Genomic DNA, 23245 nt, shown 5'->3' with positions numbered 1-23245 from the left:
CAGTTGTTGACAATGGCTCACTGCCAACTGTGCCGCTATGTCGTTATTATCACTACATCTTTTCATTATCAGTTTTCTTTATTATTACCTTTTCAATTTATTCTTGTCATCGTTCTATTTATTTTTCGCAGTTTTTTCTGTTCTACTTCACCTATTTAGTTATTGTAGTACAGAGCTCTCTTATTATGCTTCGTTTGAAACTAAATTCCGTAAAAGTTGGCCGTACTACCAAGCTGCTGCCAATCTGCAATCTCTCCAGTATGGGCGCGTTTTTTTATGCAGCGCTCGAGAAGCGCTTTACAGCTAATTCTCTGAAACCCGTTTCTAAATGGCCAACACTGCTCGTGACGTCATTTCGCTACATAAAAAAACGCGCCCTATTCTTCCCTCGCCATTACGTCACAGCCGCGTATGTATTGGTTATAAGTTTTTAGAACATATACAGCTTCCACAAAGGTAATCATAGTACAATGAAAAAGAATTTTGTGCTGATACAAGCATTTTTAAACGTAAACTCCAAAAAAGCGATCCTGCGATACTTTTTTCATGGCTCTTTCCATTCTGTAGGTACTAAGGATCTTTATCAGGCTCATCGTGGGTTTAGCCAGGCCCACAATGGGGCAGTTGGGAGGTGAGGGTTGGAAACTGATATATCCAGGACATACATCCCGATATGGACCATAAATTTTTGGGATTTTCGACCGTCCAGATTTTGATCTCAGATTACCTAGAGCGTCTTTGAGAAAATCGGGTTCGGAGTGGGTTAGAGAAACTCGAAAATTTTATAAGCGGCCACTCTTTCCTGAATACGTCAGGTCCTGTTTGTTTATTTGTTTTTTTAAAATACGGCAACGCAACACTTGGGCGATCTGTCTAAAGGGATGCCTTCCAGGAGGTCTTTTTAAGGGTAACTGGTCCCTATTCAGGCGTTACAGACGTGGAGAAAAACTGAAAAACACGTGGCCAGCCCGACCTGGAGAAGCTACAACCGAACTCCCAGTGTTCAGGGAATGGAACCGCTTGGTCATTGGTGGACCCACGTCAGGTCTTGTTCTTCACCACTTAGTATCCCCCATTATAGATCTGATCGAACCCGTCATGGAAATGACCAAATAGCCAAGGCGATTAAGGCGGAAGACTACTGCTCTGGATCGAATCCGTATGGTCGATCTCGCGCTTAACTAACGGGCTGGCTACATGGAATTTTTTTACCAATTACACTGGTAATTGGTAAAAAATCCATAATACAAAAAATTATAAAAAGTCTACGCCTAGGAAACGAATTTTATTTCAACTGTTTACACGTTATCATTAATGTTAAAACAATTTTTACGTTTTAGTTGTCCTGTTTCAAATAGTAACTCTTAAAGAGATATATGCATAAATTAAGCAATGTGAATCAACAAATGCAACACGATAAGGGCGTGTTTTACGTTCACAAAAGGATATAATATAATAAAAAAATCATTGTCATACGGATTTGATCGAAGGATTTTCACTAATAAATGAAATGCATAATAATAGAAAGTGTATATTTCTAATCACACTAAAAAAATCATTTTCTGTGTGAAACAAGTGACTTTTTGTATAGAAGACACTCTAGTAGGGTTATGAGAACATATTAAATATTTTAGTTTTCATTCAATATTCAGAAACCTGAATATGGGTCAAGGTGAAAGCAAATTTTCCTAACCAGATATTTTTTGGTCTTAAATTATCACGATATTTCTAAATTATATATTTGATAGAGAAGCAAAATTATTATTTTAAGTGTGAGGGATATTATTAGAATTTTGATTTAAAAAGTTCACTTTTGCCGAGTAAAAAGAGACATAAATTATATGCAATGGACTAAAGAATTTTATGACAAAAAATATATTTTTTAAAAACAGATTCACAAAAATAATTGAAAAATTAGGAAAAAAAAAAAAAGTTTTTGACTGATCTATTAGAAGCAGAAATAAAAAGTCAGTATTTTTTTATTAGACAAAGTTGAAATGTTTTATACTTTTTTGCTTTTACTAGTTAGTGAATTTACCCTATTTTCAATGCTGTCATCAGTTTATTATTATACAGTAATAAAGTAAATTTTAATTTTTCTGCAAAACAGCTAAATCTAATCATAATATATGAATTTAATCAAAATAAAAACTGAAATTTATTGTAAAAGTTCTGAAATTTTATATCTTAATATCTTAATGTTTGCACAGAAAGCTTTTGATAAAGTAAGATTCTAATTTTTGTTGCTACTTATTTATTAAAATGTCAGATTAGCAATTAAATCATCATTTAAATTTTAAAATTATAGACTTATCTGGTAATTTAATTTTAAGTGTTTTTTTTTTCCTTTAAGCTATTTTGTTATGGAAAGTATTCAAAAAGTAAATATCAGTAAGTTTTGCAAATTTTTAATTAGAAATTTATATATAAAAAAAAATTTTAAACAACTTTCAACATAAATAATTTTCTATATATAATTTTTATTTTATGTGTAATTTACAAGAGAATAACACTGAATGCAGTGCAATAAAAACATTCACTTTTCTCTCTCTCATGAGTGAAAGAAAATATTTCATGAAACAACTTTGCAAATAACTGAAATTATACAACTAAAATAACAATAGAGTAAATAACGAAAATATTTATTTATTCTTCTATTTCATGTACTTATCGTCCTGTTCAGCAAGTAACCTAGCAGAAGATTTGGCATCGTGAAACACTTCACTTATTTCTTTGATGTCCTCTTTTTTGATTGATGTACGGCCATTTACTTTTGATAATATGTTGGCAGGACTTAATAACTGAACAGCATACCTAAAAAATAAAAATATCATTTTAACATATTTTCTCAAATAAGTAGTAGTTTTTATTAATTTGTAAAACAGATAGACATAAATTATAAATAAATTAATAATTCAGTTTATTATTTGATTTTTGTACTAGCTAAATACTGAAATGCATATTTTCATTTTGAACTAGGAATAATAACCTTTATTACAGAAAACATAGATTGACACCTTTAAAAGGTCTCTAAATTGAAATTTTTTTCATTTAATGAAGGATTTTTGACTACTGAAAATATTTCTGAAACTTAAATGCTTGAACAAATTTAAGCAATTGTGAAATAAATAACTAAATTTTTATTTATTTCACAATTGCTTAAATTTGTTCAAGCATTTAAGTTTCAGAAATATTTTCAGTAGTCAAAAATCCTTCATTAAATGAAGAAAATTGTAAGCTTGTAAGCTTTATAAATTTATAAATACAAGTGTTTCAAAAAATAAGATCAACTAGACAGGAGATAAAGGGGAGGAGTTATTCTTTGTTTCCTATCTCAACACTGTGCACTTCTTCCTTCACACAACACCGAAGAAAAATGTCCCGTAATATCAAATCCGGATAGAATACAGGTCATGGCATAGGACCACTCTTCCAACTCATTTTGTTGACAAATACTGGTCAAACCATTGGCATGCCATGTATGTGAAATGTGCTGTACAGTCATTAAATTTATACATTCACTGTATGTTTTTATCAATTATAGCTAAAAAAAAAAAATGGATAGCATTCATTTAAGAAAATCTAGATATTTGGAACAGCCAATTCTACTTTCTACTATGTTTCTATTAAACTATTCCCAATAATACCTGCTCAAACACTGACAGTGAATTGGTGCTGGAATGACATGGATTGTGTTACATAAAAATTCAGATTGTGTTTATTCAAAACTCCATCTTATAAATTCTGCCTTGTCTCTATAGAAGACATTGATCAGAAAATCTGTTTCATCCTTAGTCTTCTGTAACAGTCATGGAAATACTGATGATGCTGACAATGGTCTTATGATCTTCAATTCTTGCATAAGATGTAAGTAAAATGAGTGTAGGCCTTGTGTTTCTGATCTATACCAATTGTTCCAGGATTTATGTAATTTGTTTTTATTTTATATTTTTATACCTTTTGTAAACTTGGCATCCACTTAGGCCAAAGTATGCTAGACCCAATTAACTAAAATTCACTCACTATATTAAAATTTGTAATATTAAAACACAGATATTGTGTTATAATAAAGTAATTAATCCAATAAGGAAAAAAAGCTCTGAATTATTTTCATAACAAAACTTTTCAAGCAAATTATCAAAAATATTTTAATTAAAATTATAAATAAAAATTTTTCATCGTCATAAAAACCATTTAACATATTTAAGTTAGGCACATTGGTTAGGCACTGTGTAGAGAATTTAACACAGTTTGATGAAAAATATATGAATTTTCTCCATTATCCTCATGAGGAATAATAATTCTCAACTGTTTTTACTGTCAATCTCTCAATAAAAAAATTTACCTCCTTTACCTTCTAATCCAGACATTACATACACAGTATTTTAATGAATGAATTAAGTAAACTCTATTAATAATAGTTATATATATATATATATATATATATATATATATATATATAACTATTCTGTAACTGAAGAAGACCTATAAACAGAGGCTGAAAGCATTTTTAATTCATTAAACTTATTTTCTGGATGCAAATAAAGCATGTTTGTTTTTTCTGTGAACAAAATTTACTTGAATTAAGTGGAATTCAGAATAGCAAGAATGCAATCTATTTAGATATGTAACAAATAGTTCAGAAATTATTTGATAAAGTAACAAAATTTACTGTAAAAACTGTCATCTTGTAATTACTATTGCAGTTTCATAAAATCATAGTCCATTAAATATCCATTTTAATCATTGGCATTAATGAATTAATTAATATTTGTATATTACTTATATTGTTATATAATTTTCCTATCTCATTAAGAATCCCTGCTATATAATAACTTTCATAAATAAATAAACTATTAGAAACTTTATATACAAAGTTACAGTAAAAAGGTTTTACCTGAGAGTGGTTTTACTTCCTATTTCTCCAAGAGCTTGTAAAGAATCTTCATCTATTTCTATTCCTTCTGTTTGTGCTCTAATCTTAAGTATCTATTTTAAAAAAATTATAAATATATCTAAGTATAGCATAATACTAGTCTGTTAATTAAAAATACATAAGTCTTATGAATTCTTTTAATTAATAATATATTTTGAAAAGTAATCAAAATATTCATTCAAATTATTAATCATCACATTATATCAGTGTCAAGTTTTCCAGTGCATTAATGAAATTTTCTGATATATATATATATGAAAAATACACATACATACAAAGGTGAAAGAACACAAATAATAATTTAATGGTTCTGAAAATCCTTCTAAGTGTCAAACATAAATAAAAATAAATAAAGTAGTCTCCAGTTATCATATTTTTATTTTAATATGGTTCATTAATTATTTCATTCATATTATATACCACTTTTTTGTATAATGCAGTTCTAAAAAAAAACTTGCTAAACATTGTGTAGAGTTTGCTTAACATTTCAGTTTCAAGAGTTACTTGCATTAGAAGCTAATCCAATAAACATGAAATAAATTTTATATAAATACAGCAATGAAAGCTTTCTGATTAGATATAACATTTACATCAATATAATATGAAAAATTGTTCTTCAAAAGTATAACAACAAAACGATTTAATTATTTATATTTAAAATATATTAAAAATTAATATATTTTTGAAGTAGCTTTGAAAAATCATTCTTCAAAGTTTAAATTTGTTCTGCTGATTTATAACAGTTGAATTTATTGAATCTATTGTAGTTTGTATCTTGTTTTATGTTCATTTTTAAAAATATAAATTTTCTCCAAAATGTTTCTCTAAAATCAATTTAAAATATCTACAGTTCAAAGGGCATAAGAGAAATCTCTTCAGTAAATTACAATAAGATAAATTTGTAGTTCTAGATTTAACTCCTAAATATGTGTACGTATTAAATGTTTTTTAAAATTATCTATAGCTAATTTAAAGTCTTTCGTAATTGCAGAGACATCCATTGTATTAAACACCACAAGAACTGGTATATATTATCTAAAACCACACCAGTAAACCAAACCAGTTAAATAAACACCAAAAATATTTAATATAACAAACATTTTCATCTGTATCAATCAGACAACCTCAGGTTACATAAGCCTATTAAAGAAAAGATTACCAAGTCAAATAAGGGAAATCACATTGAATTTTTAAACAACTGAGGTTGAATGCCCAAACCTCAGTTGTTTAAAAATATGATATACACACACAATGTATATCATATAGAAAAATAAGTAATAAACATTACATAATTAATAAAGTAAGTTTATTAATCAAAATATTCTTAAGAGAATACATGAAGTGATTTCCTACGACTGCTCAAACCATGCTCTCCATGCCATTGACAATATATGATTCTCTGAAGCTGAGGGCTGTCTGATTTTTCATGGCCCTATAAATTTCTAGTCTCAGAGTATTTTAAACATGCCAAATCAATATCTTTTTGTTGCATTTTATAGGCAGGATGTCTAACTGATACAAAAACATTCATTATATTACCGTATTTACTCGAGTATAAGACAATCTTGCATATAGGACGAAGTGTGACTTTAAAGATCAAAATAAAGAAAATTAGATTTATTAATACAATTTAATTATATTTTGTTTAATCACAAATAAAATATCAAATGCATGTAAATGCACACATTGTCCCACAAAAATTACTGGCATTTTAACTTCAAGGAATTTAAAATCTTGTAAAATAGACAACATAATTTGTTCACATAAAGCTGCACAATCAGAAACCTTTTTTTGGCAATTCTTAACAGACAAATCCACTCTTCGTCAATTACACTTATGAGTTTCTTCGAATCCTGATTTCTAAATAATCATCTGTTTTCATGTGGGAATGAATTAAAACTTATATCGGGCTCCTGTGTGATTTTGGAATTCAATTCAAAAGCTTTGCTTTTCCTATTGTTATTCATCTTTACTCCTGACAATACACAAGAACAATTCAAACAACCCAGATAAAACACTATTGTTTTTAAACACCAGAAGGTGAAAATCCGGTAAAAAAATGCAAATACACAGTTTACAAAAATTATACAAAAACAAAAAGAATCCTCTGCTTGCGCATATAGGACAATCTAAGTTTTTGAAGCAGTGAAAAATGGATAAAAACCTCGTCTTATATGCGAGTAAATGTAGTAAATATTTTTGGTGTTTGTTTAACTAGTTTGCTATACTGGTGTTTTTTTAGACATCCACCATTTCCTTTTCTATTAAACAAGTAGAATTCTAATAAATCTACTTATACTAAAGAAAGAAGAAACTCAAATAGCTTTATCATCTCTAATCAACAAAGTTATTTTCTCATATTTTTAGAGCTAAAATGCTTTTGTATTTCAAAATATATTTAAAAATATGTTTTTTCAATTACTTATGTAAATCTGAATAAATTCCTAGTTATAATAAATCTGGGACTTTTTATCTTTTTTTATAATCACTTAAGGACAAAATATATTTTTAAAATTATTTAAATGTAACAATTAATTAACAAGCTAAATAAATAATCTTACAAAATTTATAAGCATTATTGAATAATTATTTCATCTTTATATTATAATATGATTAGTTAACATTTTTCAAGATAATAGTCATGAAAAATATTAACTAAGGAAATTATTAGAAATATGGAAAAATTCAGTCTTTAATTAAAACTTTATATATTTTCCTGCTAACTTAATTAACTAGTTAAACTAGATTAACTTGTAGAATTAAACTAAAAAAATACAAACAGTTAGAAATATAAATTTCTAAGTTTTATTTTTAACATATTTTTCAAATCTGATTAATGCCAATTAATCCAATAATGGAATTTATCAATAATATAATAAATTATCATTGTATGATTACATCATTTTAATGAAATAAATTAAATCAAATAAAGCAGTATAAAACTAATATAAATGTATATTACTAAAAATATTTTATATTAATTATTTGTACAATTTTGCAAAGTTAATTAAAAAACTTTTATTTTAAAATTACGATTAATACCTGAACCATTTCTTCCTGAGAATAAGGCAATGTACGAATGATCATGAGACGATCCAAAAGATCCAAAGGAATTCCATGAGGAGATAAAATATCTGTTCCTCTGTAATTAGAAAAATTTCTTCAGTTTTCATTTTAAGATTAAACGTAAAATATTTTAAAATTTTATTTTAGTATTCATAATATTTTTTACTATTTTAACCTAAAAGACCATTAATTGGATTATTTAGGAAATTAATTTAGAAACAAAATGTAAGTTTTATATTTAATTGATTAAATGACCAATTTCTATTACTTAATTTTCTTTAAATACCAAGATTTATTTAATTAATATAAGTTCTCATTCTTATTAAAATACTTTAACAATTTATAACTGTGATATTTTACCTAATCGTACACCTTCCACGATTAGTAGCAAAAATTACAATAGGTGCAATTGAAGATTCCAATGCTCTATGAAGATAAGTGAAACACTCAATATCCAACATATGCACTTCATCAATAAAAAGTACACCTGGTACCAGTTCAGCAATACCTTGGTCAATGTATTTATTTACAACCTTATTGATTTCTTTTCTTAGTTTATCTATAAATAAATAAAAATAATTATTAAATTGTGTTTTAAAATATATTTAAAAACAACATTTTCAAAAATTTTGATCACTATAATTTATTTAATCAAACATTTAATCTGCTAATTAAGATTAACATTTTTATTTTTTATTAAATACTTCTAAATACAGAAGAGTCCTGCTAGTCCAAACATGTTTCAGTCAGTGGAGAGGAAATTTTTTTTAATCTGTTTTATTTTTGTATTTTTCAGCTGAATTTAAATGGTATTAATGGTACAAAAAGATTTAGAATTCCACAACAAAAAAAATTGTATTTTATTGTAGTACTGTATTAATACTGTACAAAATTAATAAATCAGTGTTTAACATGGCCTATTAAAACAGCCGATCTATACAGTACTTACACACAAAAACAGAAACAAAAGTCATTGATGGTGTTGGATCTATATAAACTGAACCTAAAACAGGTCCAGTTTATATAGATCCAACACCATCAATGACTGCTTGCTTCTTGCATTATTTCAGTTATTCATCTAATCCGAACAGGACTCGGTTCCAATTAGTTCGGACTAGCGGGACTCTACTGTATCTGTACATACTACATTATATTATTTTTAGGTGAAATTTTTGGTGTAGATAAAGCAAAAGTTAGCTATGCTCTCTGCATTATTTTAATAATATAAACTCTCTCTTTAGCTAACTTAATTATTTATTCAACATTTATTAAATAAACAAATATTTAAGCTAATTTCACATTCATAATAATTTAATAGAATTATTGTTAAAATATGTAATAGTTTTATACCTGTAATTTCAGTTTTTCTAGGTTTCATTAATTGACCCATCATAGATAAAATATCTTGTCCACCTTGTGGACGAGCATTTGCAACATCCAAATCATGTAACGTAACATCTTGAATAACTTCTTTCTTCTTATGAACGTCTCCTTTTGGTAATGGAACATATTCTTCAGCCTTAAATTTAATGCAATTAATAATAAATTATCTTTGGTCTTGAAATAATTTAATTTTTTAAATTAATTAACAATATTTTTAAAAAAGATCATACTTCTAAATCAAATTCAGTCGCATAGACATCTGATCTTCCTTGTCTCTAAAAGTACAATAAATATATTTAATACTCATTAAAAAATTACAGAAAAATAAGTAATCAATAAATTAAAATCTAACGGAAAAATTTTCTTACATTAGATTTAATATAAACAGTTGTTATATCATTATAATAAAGCTTAATATTTCCAGCATGATATCAATTTATTAATTTGCTTAGAAATAAGAAAGACTTTATCCCTCAAATAAATATTAATTCAATAATTTTAAAAACTATCATATGATAAATATTTTTTTACTGTTTTTCTAATTATACTTATTTTTGAATTAATTTCTTTTTGTCACATTTTATATTCAATTGTTTCATATAATAATTGTTTAATTTGAGAATAACTCTTATTACAGCAGCCTATCATGACTTCAAATACAAAACCACTTTAGCCAATAATGGATAGCTATATAAATTATATTGTACCATCTGATATATTGCTTTTTCAGTTTGTCTTCCTATATGGCAAATATAATGAAGGATTATACTGAATTGTTATCCTCAAACTGAGGATTATTATTAGTGTATATTCTTAAGATCTAATTTGACAATGAGAAAATTACATCAAAAAATGTTTAACCAAAACATAAATTTGACTCCTTAAACTTTATTAAAATGTGATGGTAATTTTCAATAAAAAAAATTAGTAGTCAAGAAAGAATAAATCACGAAATATGAATAGAAAGGTATCTTACTTTTACTGCACCACTGTTAGCTTCAATGTAAATAACATCACCCACTTCTACTTTTTCTCTTTGTAAACTTTCATAGATTGTGGGATCAAGTTTGAGTTGCTTTGTTCCTTTAGCTGTCTTCAGTCCAATTATTATGTGACTTACAGTTTTACCATAGCCTATAGAGAATAAATGCAAATTAAAAGTTTTATATGAAATAGTAAATATTTAACTTAATTTTATTTTCAAATAATTTTTTTTTTAATACATTGACTGCCACTGTAACATTAGATGAAATACTCCCTGGCACCATTCTCAGTTAAGCATGATATTGATTGAAATAGTTAATTTATAATATTTACTTATCAGGATTGCCAGATAGCTGAGTGATTAAGGCATTGGTCTACTACACTAGAGATCTGGAATCAAATCCAGGCAAGCAAATCTCCAAGAATTTTCCATGGATGGTCAGTCCTAGATATGTCAGATCCTGACCTTCAACACCTGACTACCTGTATTGTGAGATTAGCCAAACCAATAATGGGTATGATTTAAAAAATAAAGGCTCTCTTAATGCTCACAAGTCAAAAAAAGTCAAAAATGAAAAACATTTATTCTTCAGTCAAATTTGTAATAAATACCATTTTGTCACTAATAGAAGCCACCTAAACTTAAATATTTTCCAAAACACGAGCTTCTATTCAGAACATTTACTCAGAGTTAAAAATTAAGATTTGCTAGTTTCCCTCTGGACAACCAGATTAGATTTCTGCAATGAAACAAGTTGTCCAAAATACAAAATGTATATTTTTTTTACAAACTACAAAGTAATATAAAAAACTACTATGCTTACATAAAAAATAAAGTTTTTTTATGGCTTGCACACTAAACATTAGGTCTAAAATATAAAAAGAAATTTTGAACGTCTCCCATAATCTAAAAAGGTGTTTGTTTACATTAAGTGTCAATTTAGAAAAAGTATAAATACTTGTATGTTCAAAATTTGTCAATTTTTTTTAATAAAGTAAAATTATATTTAAAAATTCAAACAAAAACATTTGAAAATTTACTTTATCTTGAATACTATAAGTATAAATTATATTATAAAAAACTATTTTATAATTACTCATTATCTTTCCTTTGTTTCATTGCTTGATTTGATAATTTTTTTATTGGGAATTGTTTTAAACTTAATTTTAAGAAAGAGGTAATTATTGTCTTACAAGTTAGCTACATTGTCTGTAAATCTACTTTAAAAAATTAAAATAAAAATGCCAAAAAACAAGCTATTATTGTCTAGTATACCAAAATAAGCCAGCTCTGTGTGTGGAAAAGTGTTTCAAAAAATATCATCAATAAATCACACTACTTTCATGAATCTAAATAACATTGTTTTAATTATTTTGTATTATTTTTCTGTTAATAAATAATATAAATAAGAGTTTCTCAATGTGGTATGCAGAGACTAAATTTCTATAGAGATCAGTCAAATATATTTTTGAATTTGAAACCACCAGCTGAGAATCTGGTCATTAAATTTTGCAAATCAAAAATGTTAATTATCAATTCGAATGACATATCAGTCTAAATGAATAAAGCATGTAAGTCTTTGAATTAACTGCATTAATTTGCAGTAAATATTTCCCAAAAATGTTTTTCTGCTCTATGTCTTAGCTTACTTTCAGTCTTATTTCAGATGACTACTACCTATTATTTACATCTATTTGCCACAAACATACTTGTTGCTAGTGCTAAAGACATGACTACATTTCACAAGATAAAAATTGTTTTTTGATTTAAGAATTTATTTTAAAAAGTATTTCCTTAGAGAATAGAGTGAGAATGGAGCAAGCATTTTAATGCTAGAGCAGAGCTGGAGTGGAGCAATAGAAAACTGAAATGCAAGGTAGGCCAATAACAGAACAACAGCTAAATTTAATTCAAATATTTGGCAGTCAATATACTAAATATCAAAAGTAGTTTCATTATTAAAATTTTACTTTTATTAATAAAAAAAAAACATCAACAATGTGTTGTATAATTGTGAGAACCTGGGCTAAATACAAAAAAATATACTCAATTTACTTAAATAATTTTGCTAAAATTTTAACACTTAACCACGATGGCAGGAAGTGGTTCCATTTTCACACAGACTTGCTCCTTGTCCAGAATGACACATCTGACTGCATCATTTTTGACTGTATCAGGAACATAACATCAAAAAAATTGCTATTGCTTTAACTAACCTTCATTACCAAAAATGGACATAGAACTTAATAGAAGACGATCCCCAAATAGATGGAAAGGAGACTGTTGTCATAGGGAGTCTGTCGTCATCAAGTGTTCACCCAAGTCTTGGATATACACTGCCCATAAAAATCATCACCGCCAATTATCTCCAGAAACTAAATCCTAGTGAAATCCTATCCGCCAAGTCACAACACCCTATTCTTAAAATCGCTGCAAAGGGCCTACAACTTCAGGTAAATACCAACATGCAATCACTTGTAAACTCTCTCTCTTGTGGTTGGACCCAATATGATTGATCAAACAACTTTTCTAATACACTTATTCTGTGTATACATATGAGTTGTAGAGTGCCCTTCTTTTGAGTACACGGTCACCTCCATCCTGAATCTGACCGCCTACAAATGCAACCACTCAAGAGGAAACAAAAACATGTAAGCTCACATTGAACAAACAGTTTCTGTATCTACCCGAATATACAGTGGTGTCAGAATCCTGATGTGGCATCACAGACCTAGTGCCAACCCTTTGATCAAGTGGTGCAGAAGCATACGGGGCACTTTGCACATTTTCACAAAATTATTGTTTTATTTTTTTTTTATAGCTTAAAAGATTAACATACCTCCCATAGGATTTTCAGTTTCACAGGGTGTTAATTCTGAAACTTCTCCTTCATATACTTCTTTAGTTTCTTTAATTCTAAGTCCTTAAAAAGATTATAATAAATTAATTACAGGAAATAATATACTTTGTAAAATAACATTTTTTAAAAAAATATTTATGAATTTTAAACAGTAAATTAGCACAATAGATCACTATATATACCTTGGAAGCAGTAATGAAAATCTTTTACATTAAAATAAAATATTTTATAAATAATAAGAGTACTTATCAAAATTTTATAATCACTATTTAATACAAACATTTTGTAATTATTTACATTTTTTATAGAAAAAAAAAGTTTTTCAAGAATTCTTTATATTCCACATTATTCAATTTTGCTGCATGACTTTGCTAGTCTAACTCTGTCCTTATTAAATCTATTATCTTTTCTACTGTTCCTCAAGCAAATCCAAAAAAATTTGCTAGTATTTGTAAATCTGGAGCATCAACTCAAGTACAAAAACACCATCAAGGAAGAAAGCTCTCTTCTTGGAGGGACTACTACTCTCAGGCCTCTAAAAATCCATGGGGCTTCCTAACCAAATGGAGCACCAGCAAACTCAAGACCAGAAACATCCTTACTACACTGAAAGTCAATAACTCCTACACCCAAGACTTATACAGCACACTTCAACATATGCTGTAAGGACAACTGCTGTAAGGACAATAAGAATGTAGATAATCAATGGTATAGGAATATCAAGAAAACTATCACTCTACCAATTGATACCAAAGACAGCCCACTCCTTCAATTTGATGAGGTAAATGAGATGATCAGAGACATCAACCAAAAAAAGAGCTCCTGGGCTTTACAACATTACTCCTGAGCTAGCCCAGCATATATGGTACCATAACCCTGACCTAATACTGAAAATATGCAATGAATGCCTCAAATGGGATGTTTTTCCAGCTGCCTTTTCTTTTAGGCAAAAGAAAAAAGATAGTCCCAATCCCCAAACCCAGAAATCCCACAGACTACTACTTACACCAACAACAGTTGGTGTGAGTATTAGTTATGCTCCATAAGCCAGCTGACCCTCTTTATTATTAGTCTTTCCAATATTTTCTTTAGAACTGGGAGTAGAAAAATAGGTCTTGCTTCTGTGGGATCATCAGGGAAGGAATCATCTTCAGCAAACCTAGAAAGTCACATCTATATAGAAGGTTTTTCACTATCAAAATGGATGGAAACAGCATTAAGATATGCAAAGCATTAAATCTACAACATGATCTTCATCCCAATTATTATATATACTTATACAATTGGGATCATGTCATCTATCTAGCACATAACAGACACAAGCTACTGGTGGCCCAGCAGAGAGCACTAAGGTTTACATCAGCCCCACCAGTAGCTTGCAAATTATTGCTCAGAAACCATCCTTAGAACTCCACATTTACTACTGGCCAAGAAATGGGAGATAAAGAACAACCAGAAAATTGTAATTAATAATAAGATTACCACTAATGACATTGAGTTGAACATTACATATGCAGAATCTGCAACCCCATAAAACTAGAAATACTTCTCAAATAATTCTCCTGAGCAATCAATAAATATCTATACTGATGGCTCCAAAGTGGATGGCAGTGTAAGCTGTGGCTTTGTCACTTCCATAGATGGCAAAGAGGTGTATTTTGAACAGCATAAATTAGTTGATAACTGCAGCATAGTACAAGCCAAGCTACTTGGCATTGCAGAGGCTGCTAACTGGAGCTTAAAGAACTACATGCATAAGAGCAGCCACATAATTACCAACAGCATGATGGCTATCAACATCACTAAGAACAACAACTATTCCATGTTTAACAAGATTGACAAAATCTTGCAACATACAACCAATAAGTACTAGCTCACTTGGACCAGAGCTCATCAGGGAAACATCATTAACGAGTGCAGACTTGCTAAGGCTGTAGCCCAGAATAAAAATACAGCAATTTTATACAACAAAAAGCCAATATCTTATGTAAACAATTCACTATGGGAAGAAGTGTGCACAGAGTGGCAATCTGCTTGGGAACATACACACAATGACATTACTTATGTCTTTTTCCAAATATCAAAGACTGCATCTACAGCTGGTTCACTCCTAACCATAACTTCATGCAGTTTCTGATGGACCATGCCATGATCAATTCAACTGTTACTTGAGGTATGGATACTAGGATTGTGGCCTCTGCACCATCTATGGGGAACTGGATGGGAGTGAGCACTACATCTTTCACTGCCTCATGCTTCAGAAGGAATGACAGAGCATGGAAGCTATCACTTTGGGGGAGAGAGGCACTTGGCCCTGTAGCCAAAACTTCCTTGTGAATAACAAGAATATGTACCTGCACCTCACCAACCAGGTAAACAAGTACCAAAGGCTGGCACCTGTACACAGCCACTACCCGCCACCAAGAATTTTCTTCCAATAGTAGGACTACCCAAAGCCCTTAACTGGTTCTGCAACTCTTTCAACCAACTTGCCAATTACTCTGGTATTCAATATACATACCACAGTATAGCACTTATCTCTGTCTAGAAGTTTGCAACATTGTATATATCTATTTGTTCATGTAAGGAACATACCAATGTAAATGACTAATTGTAAAGCTTTTCACTCTACTGTAATAATACTGTATATAGTTAACATGGTTACCTGTAAAAGATTCTCACAAATACTTATTTGTGTGAAGTAAATGTTACATAACCCATTACATCTTATAACAGTATCACACCCCTAACTGTAACCTGTGATATTGGTGATGTACTGTATAATATACATACTGTAAATAAAATTGAGATTGAGAGAGAAAGATTGAGTATTTGTAAGTAAATATATTAATTTACTATAAATAAATTAATTAATGAAATTTATTTATAATTATTCAATTTAACAAGAGGTGGCAGCCTAACTGCTACCTCCTGTCAAATTCCTTAATAGTTAAATAAGATGAAAAGAGGAAGAAAAAATATTTAGTAAAAGAAAATAAAAATAGTTTCATTGTCTAAATAATTTGGAAATTAATTTTATATTAGGTTGATACAAAAGTTTCAGGAATTTTCAAGACCTCTATAGAATATTCAAAATTGCTCTCTGACAGATGGCATCTATAAGTTAATACTCTATTAATATTTATCACCATAAATAATTCACTACTACTGTAAAACTAATTTTAAACACACCAAACCTAACACTATATACATTTCAGATAATAGAACAAAGAATTTTCTGTTGCAAACATGTTAAAACAAAATAACTAACTAACAAAATGTAACTATAAATAAAATTTGTTTTCGCTGCTTCTCTTGTCTTTTCTTATTTTAACCTTTAGAAACATAACACAACAGCATAATAATTTTTTCAAAACCAATATATAATTTAAGTATGTAGAAAAATTGTACTAAGACTAAATGTAACAGACCATATTATCTAACTGACTCAAATTAGGGTCAAGTTACACACAACAGTGACATGCTAGCACAGTGCAGTAAGCATCAATAAATATCACATAGCCAATCAGAGTTTCATCTATAACACTTGTATGATTGACAGAATACAGATCACATGTCATAGATGAAACTCTGATTGGCTATGTGTGATATTTATCGATATTACTGCACCAAATGGTCATTGTGACGGCATGTCACTGTTGTGTGTAACTTGACCCTTAGAGTTTAGAGAAACTCAGCTCAAGTTATTTAGAAATATCAAGCTGAGCTGAGGTTTTGACAAGTGGGCTGTGAGCTATAAACCAAGCTATAGCTCAGCTTATTTGGTAGATATCTAATTCAAATGCAGAACATTATCTAACTACTTCATTGAAAATAATACATTAGAATCACCTATTTATCTTTGATATATTATTATTTAAAATAATTTTTAGCAAGGTGTCAAGCAGGACGAAATCAAAAACTATAAAATGCACAACTGTTTTTCATATGGAATCCATTAATCTAAAAATAGCTCAATAATTTTCAAGCCTACAAATAGATAAATGAAAGAATATTTTCATTTACAAAAAAGTTCTAAGTATATGATATAAATGAACTTTATATCTTATATTGTATTAAAAATATAAAGAAGTTGTTTATAGAAAAATAATTTATGTTGTTAATTTATCAATATTGTAATCATTCAAAAATATAGAAAATCTCTAATTAAAATACTAAATTACCTATGGCTCTTCTGAAGTTTTCCATAAGTACCTCAGTCTTCTTAACTTCAGAAGAATAAACCTCGCTTCCTACCATTGGACAAAATGGTACTTTTGTTCCAAGTTCATGAGATATAGCCAATGCAATTGCAGTCTTAAAAAAATATTCTAAATAAGATTTTATTTATAATAAAAAATTTAAAGTACTAAATACTATTCCTGTTAAATTTTCAATTAAATTAAATTTAAAAAATTTCCAAAATAAAAATAGTATTAATAATTTGTTTTTCACAGCATCAATATGAATAATTATAAAAATAGCATATACAGGGTGCAGTGCCAAAATCCGGACAAATTGCACATTTTTTCCAAACATATTTTTTATTGCAAAAATGAAAAGGTTTACAAATTTCTTTTAACCACGTTGTTTGTAAGGTCAGAAAGAATACATTTACTCAATATATCCCCCTCGTGCTTGAATGACTGCCTCCATTCTTGGTCTGAAGCATGTGCATGTGCGCTTTAATGTGTCACAGTCCATATTGGCAAATGCTGAAACAATAGCGGCTCTCAATGATGTGACATTTGCATGTCTGGACTTGTTCGTGACCCTTTCAACTTTGCTCCATACATAGAAGTCCAAAGGATTTAAATCTGGACTGTTGGGAGGCCAGAATTCTTTCGACCAAAACATGTTGATGTTGTCCGACAACCAATTTTGCACAAATGACTTATGTGGGCAGGCACACTGGAAAACATACGGCTTTCCAGACGACACAGTTTCCATCCAAGGCTTCACTACATTTGACAGAACATGCAAATAAACTTCTTTTGTGACATTTTCCCCTTTGTTAAAGAAATACGATGGCATGACATCACCTTCACTGGATACAACATCTAGCATGTGAACATTCACCAAAAATTTCATTTTTGCCATAATGAGGATATCTTCTGGGTCATGGACAAGCCAGCGGTCATTCCTTCGATTGATTTTCGCATCAACAGTAAAAATTTTCTCGTCAAAAAAAAAAAAATCTGAGTCATCCGACAGCATTGTTTCTTAAGGAACACAAAAGCAGGTCACAGCGTTCAACTCACTTTGTCCCAGCGGCTTCGAAAAGCATCTATCTCACATTAATTGTGCAAGACTTGTAACGGAGGTCCTCCTTAACAATTCTTTGCATAGTTTTCTCACTCACACCAACAACTGACGACAATTTTCGAATCGACTGACCTGGATCCTCAAAAGTCAGCTCCCAAGCCCATTGAATGCTTTTGGGTGTCCTGACAATGCACTCCTTCAAGTGAGTTTTCCTTGCCGGAGTTGTAAAACCTTCATTGGTCTTCTCCAACTGATTGTACTTTGCAATGACATCATACACAGTAGATCTTGGATACCTAAAGAACTGAATGATTTCTGTTGCTGAGCGTGAACACTTTCGATAATCGTGACTCTTCGGTTATACTCCGCACTTGGTTTCAACATGGCGACTGTTTTGCGGTTATGATGGTTTAGTACATGTGTCAAGCTATTTGAACATTGAACACAACATCTACCAGTAGTATAGAATGGCAGGAATTTGAAATTGAATTTTGTCCAGATTTTGGCACCGCACCATGTATGTTAGAAAAATGATGAGGCAGTCCTTTAATTTAGAATTAAACTTTATTCTAATCTAAGACTATACATGCACTTGCTCACACATCCATAACTTGGCACGCAACTGAACAACAGGTCTCTTCTTTAAGTAAATATAAAGTATAAAAGGTCTCTTCTTGTTTCAAGTGGTCATACACAGGACATTGCCAGTTCATACACAGTTTGCTATATCGACACTTGCTTTAGTTTAGTATTCCCTAACAATATATTATTCCTAAACACATTTTATTATGGCATTGAAATTTATTCATAATAAATCAGAAAATATACTTTAATCATGCTTATATCAAGTTTCTCTCAAATGAAATAGTACACACAATATAACAGGGATCTCCAAGCTTTATTTAAGGACAATGCAAGCTGTAAAAGACAAGTTGGGGACTAGATATGAAAAATATAATTAATGAGGGAATGGCATGACTTTGGGGTCACCAATTTTGATCAAACTCGGAGAGGTTATAGTGCATCTCCAAGGACTTACATGTGCCAAGCAGTAAGACACAATACTCAGAATTAAAGAGGATGCAGTAAGCTGATGCAGTGGTGGAAAAAAAAGAAATTCCTAAAATAAAAACTATTTTGTAACTGCCTACGTGATACAGGCCTCAGAACAAATCACTATTCTCAGCATTTCTAAATTATTCATATTTTCTCAACTATTTTGACGATATGTCACCATTTCTCACTTTTTCTGTCCTTGTGAAAAATGTGGCATTTTTGATGCCAAATTGTCTTGTATTATATCATTAATTATTGTTTGAGAACTTAAATCATGCCACAGATGACTTCTTTCTCTAGCCATTTGCATTTTGAAAATTTCACGTTATGTTAATTTCAGATATTTTATGACTATGAACTGAAGACAACCACTTAAGAGTTCAAATGTACTTTGATTAACAAAGTCACACTACAAAACTTTTATTAATAAGCAATTCATAACTTTAATTTTTTCAATTTTTACTTTATGCATGAATAATAATAATCCACATAATCTTGTCAGTGCACCCATTTCACCTGCACTTGCATTTTATCTGTTTTTTGATATTCCTTACATTTATCTCCATATAATACAATATGTATTGTACTTCTCACTAAGATCTTATTTATATTTCATTTTCTTTTTACTGTAGCTCAATTACCTCCTTCATCTTGGCTTAAATTTGTTGGAGATAATTTGTTGCTAAAAATTAGCAATAAATCATCTTCAACAAATTTAACTCATCCATTGTCACTCCTTAGAAAAATTTATAACTATAGTAGAGTCTTTGTAATCTGACATATATCAGACAGATGAGTGTCAGATTACAACAGATTGTCATATTACTGGATTTTGTATGTATGTACTCACTGTAAGTAAAAAAATGCACTTGGTTTATAGCCAAACAATCACTGGATTATATCAGGCTATATTAATGCTAATTCTATGTATCTTTATATTAATTGGGCCAACAGTATATACACATATATAGTGGTACCTTGTATTTTAAATGACTCTAACTTTGAATGCTTCAGTCTAAACACTAAATTGGAGATTGAACGATACTCTGAAGTTCAAACTGTGCACACAGTGGAAAATGCAATTGAAGCATAAATGTAATTTGTTATGCGTCCAAGTCTGCTCTCGCTTTCATGTTGCACTTGTATGTTTTTTGTGCTTTTATCACTTTATTTTTGGTGTGTTTGGTTATAAATAGTATATTGTGTTATTTGTTGATTTTTAATTTCTTCCTGTAAGTTTTCTTTGTCAAAAGCTTTTGGGCACCCTGTATATTTTGTATCCTTTAGTTCAAAATTTCTTAAACGGTATTTTTTTTTAATGTTAAAAGTTTAGTAGAATCTTCTCCATACACATTACAAAGTGTTTTTATTATCTGTACAGCATTGTATCCTTTCCAAAACTCATAATTCATATACAGGTACTCCTCACTTTACGACTGAGTTCCATTCTGACGACTACGTTGTTAAGCGAGGAACTTGTGCCGGGAATATGGAATCATTGTAAAATTATACAAATTATGCAACAAGCTTCAAATTTATTCATAAAAAGACTATATTGGGATGCTATTAGCCTATTATAGTACGCTTAGTGCGCATGTCACCATTCACCACTGACCGACACTGACACTGAGAAAGGGAATTCCTCGAATTGCAGGTCGAAACTCGATTGGTCGTTAAGCAGATAGGTCGTAAAGTGAGTAGTACCTGTATCCATGTTAAGTAACTACAGCTGTTGATATCAATAACATGCAAAACTTTCTGTTAAACACAATATAACCATTACTTATTAAGCATGGAATTCCAGAAGTGTATGGAAGTCTAAGAGAAGGTTGTGATATCAACAATTGAAATGAAAAAAAAAATAATAACAACTCATCACAAAGCACGAAAGTGATACATGTGGCAAATCTAGTAACCATGTTTAATATGCCGAAATCCACGGAATGCAATTTTTGTTTCATTACACAGCATTAATTAATTAATTATTTTCATGTTTTAATTTATTATTAGGGCATTTAATTGTTATTTTACCTTAAATTACATATATTTGTTGTTTTAAATTTATCAAAATGGATATTGTTTATGGTCTGGAAATGGATAAAATGACTCCATTATTTATAATGGAAAAAATTGCATTAGAGTTCAAGCAGTCTCCTGATATGAATTAAATTTGAACTACAAGATACCACTGTACAACAGTCTATTTCTGTCACATACATCAACAAGGGATAACACGAAAATTTCACGTGCCCTGCCTTGTGAACTGTTGGATTACTGGATTGTCAGACTGGTGAGTGATGGACTACACAGAGACTACTTTTTTTATTATAAGTTCTTATATATTATTGTATGTTCATATATAGTATTTTAAATATTTAATTATTCAAGATTATACACAAATTTGTCTGAATTTCATTATGAATCATTAAATCTACTTACCTTGCCAGTACCTGGTGGTCCTGCTAACAATACAGCTCGACCAGCCATTTTTTTACTTTTAATAAGTTCTACAACAATTCCAGCAGCCTAATAATAAATTCAGTTTATAAACACAATTCTATATTTAACATATAGCTAAACAGAATTAATACAAGAATCTTGTATTTCAACGTTACCTCTCTGGCCAATTCTTGTCCAACTAAACCAGAAGCAATTGGTATTGACATGCCATTTTCATCCAAACCAAGTCCTTTAACGTGACTATGAGTTGCTATACGTTGAGTTTTCGTCGTACTTTTTACTTCTTCTATCTTCATCATGTATTTATTTTGTAAATTATACTTCACAACGTTTCTACTTCGTGTCCAACAAACTTACAATAGAAACACGCACGTTGTTGCCGGTACTTTCAAAACCTCTGCCAGATGGCGGCAAACGAGAAAAATCAAATATTATCGCCTATATACAAATTAAGTATTTTTACAAACATTTGTTATAATAATTTTATTATATTAAAATATTAATTTAAAAATAAAATTATAATTTATAAATAATATTCAATTTTAATAAAATTTTATGTCTTCATTAAATTTATCTTGAATAATTAGAAAAATAAATACTATGCACTTGGCTATATATAGGAAACGTTGAAATGTTTTACCAGAGTCAATAGATATACTGGTCTCTGAGCTATCAATAACTCTAATGCTAAGATAGTATGGCCGGATGGCCGAGCGGTCAAGATGTTTGTTTTTTTTTAACTTTTTCCGCCCTGCGGGCACTAAGAGGACCTCTTTTTGCAAGTCCATTATGGGTTCGGCCAGGCCCACAATGGGGCAGCCGGGTGGTGAGGGACGTGACCCGACATATCCGAACGGACTACTCCCGAAAAATTCCTGGGGATTTTTCGACCCGTTCGGACGAGCGGTCAAGGTGGCAACCTACCTTTGGGGGGACCCGAGATCGAATCCGGACGGGTCAAAAAATCCCAGGAATTTTTCGAGGGACTGTGTTTCACTACCCAGCTTCCCCATTGTGGGCTTGGCCGAACCTAAAATGAGCTTGCTGGATGAGCCCTTCTTAGTGCCCATAGGGCGGAAAGTTTTTTAAAATGCTATGAAAGTGGCTAATAAATATTTGTGCCATTTTGAGCGGTGCAATCGCTTTGCGGCTTAAGTTTGGCTCGAGCATAGGGAGAGTCAGCTGTAAACATTTGGAATTCTTTTAATATATGAAATTTTCTCGCTTTTACTCA

At 30.0% G+C, this 23245-nt stretch overlaps 1 protein-coding gene across 1 annotated transcript; it reads right to left on the bottom strand.

Annotated features, from left to right (window-relative positions):
* Window positions 1-2460: 2460 nt before the first annotated feature.
* On the bottom strand, window positions 2461-22415 carry pont (pontin). Its single transcript, XM_067268569.1, has 11 exons — window positions 22167-22415; window positions 21991-22077; window positions 17415-17547; window positions 13210-13293; window positions 10362-10519; window positions 9616-9660; window positions 9353-9521; window positions 8363-8561; window positions 7979-8078; window positions 4898-4989; window positions 2461-2814 (listed from the first exon to the last, which is right to left on the bottom strand). Exons 1-11 carry the CDS (start codon window positions 22308-22310, stop codon window positions 2655-2657), a joined length of 1371 nt encoding a protein of 456 aa, XP_067124670.1. The 5' UTR covers window positions 22311-22415; the 3' UTR covers window positions 2461-2654.
* Between the last annotated feature and the right edge of the window lie 830 nt (window positions 22416-23245).

Source organism: Centruroides vittatus, unplaced genomic scaffold, assembly GCF_030686945.1.
Source record: "Centruroides vittatus isolate TY-2023 unplaced genomic scaffold, ASM3068694v2 contig_329, whole genome shotgun sequence".
NCBI lineage: Eukaryota > Metazoa > Arthropoda > Arachnida > Scorpiones > Buthidae > Centruroides > Centruroides vittatus.
This window is presented reverse-complemented; position numbering and strand designations above follow the sequence as displayed.

Coding starts and splice junctions, on each gene's coding strand:
- pont (XM_067268569.1), bottom strand. CDS start 22,310: ATGATGAAGATAGAAGAAGTAAAAAGTACGACGAAAACTCAACGTATA. Junction 10,520..13,209: donor AACTGAAAATCCTATGGGAG/GTATGTTAATCT, acceptor TATTCTCTATAG/GCTATGGTAAAACTGTAAGT. Junction 8,079..8,362: donor CGTGGAAGGTGTACGATTAG/GTAAAATATCAC, acceptor TTCTAATTACAG/AGGAACAGATATTTTATCTC.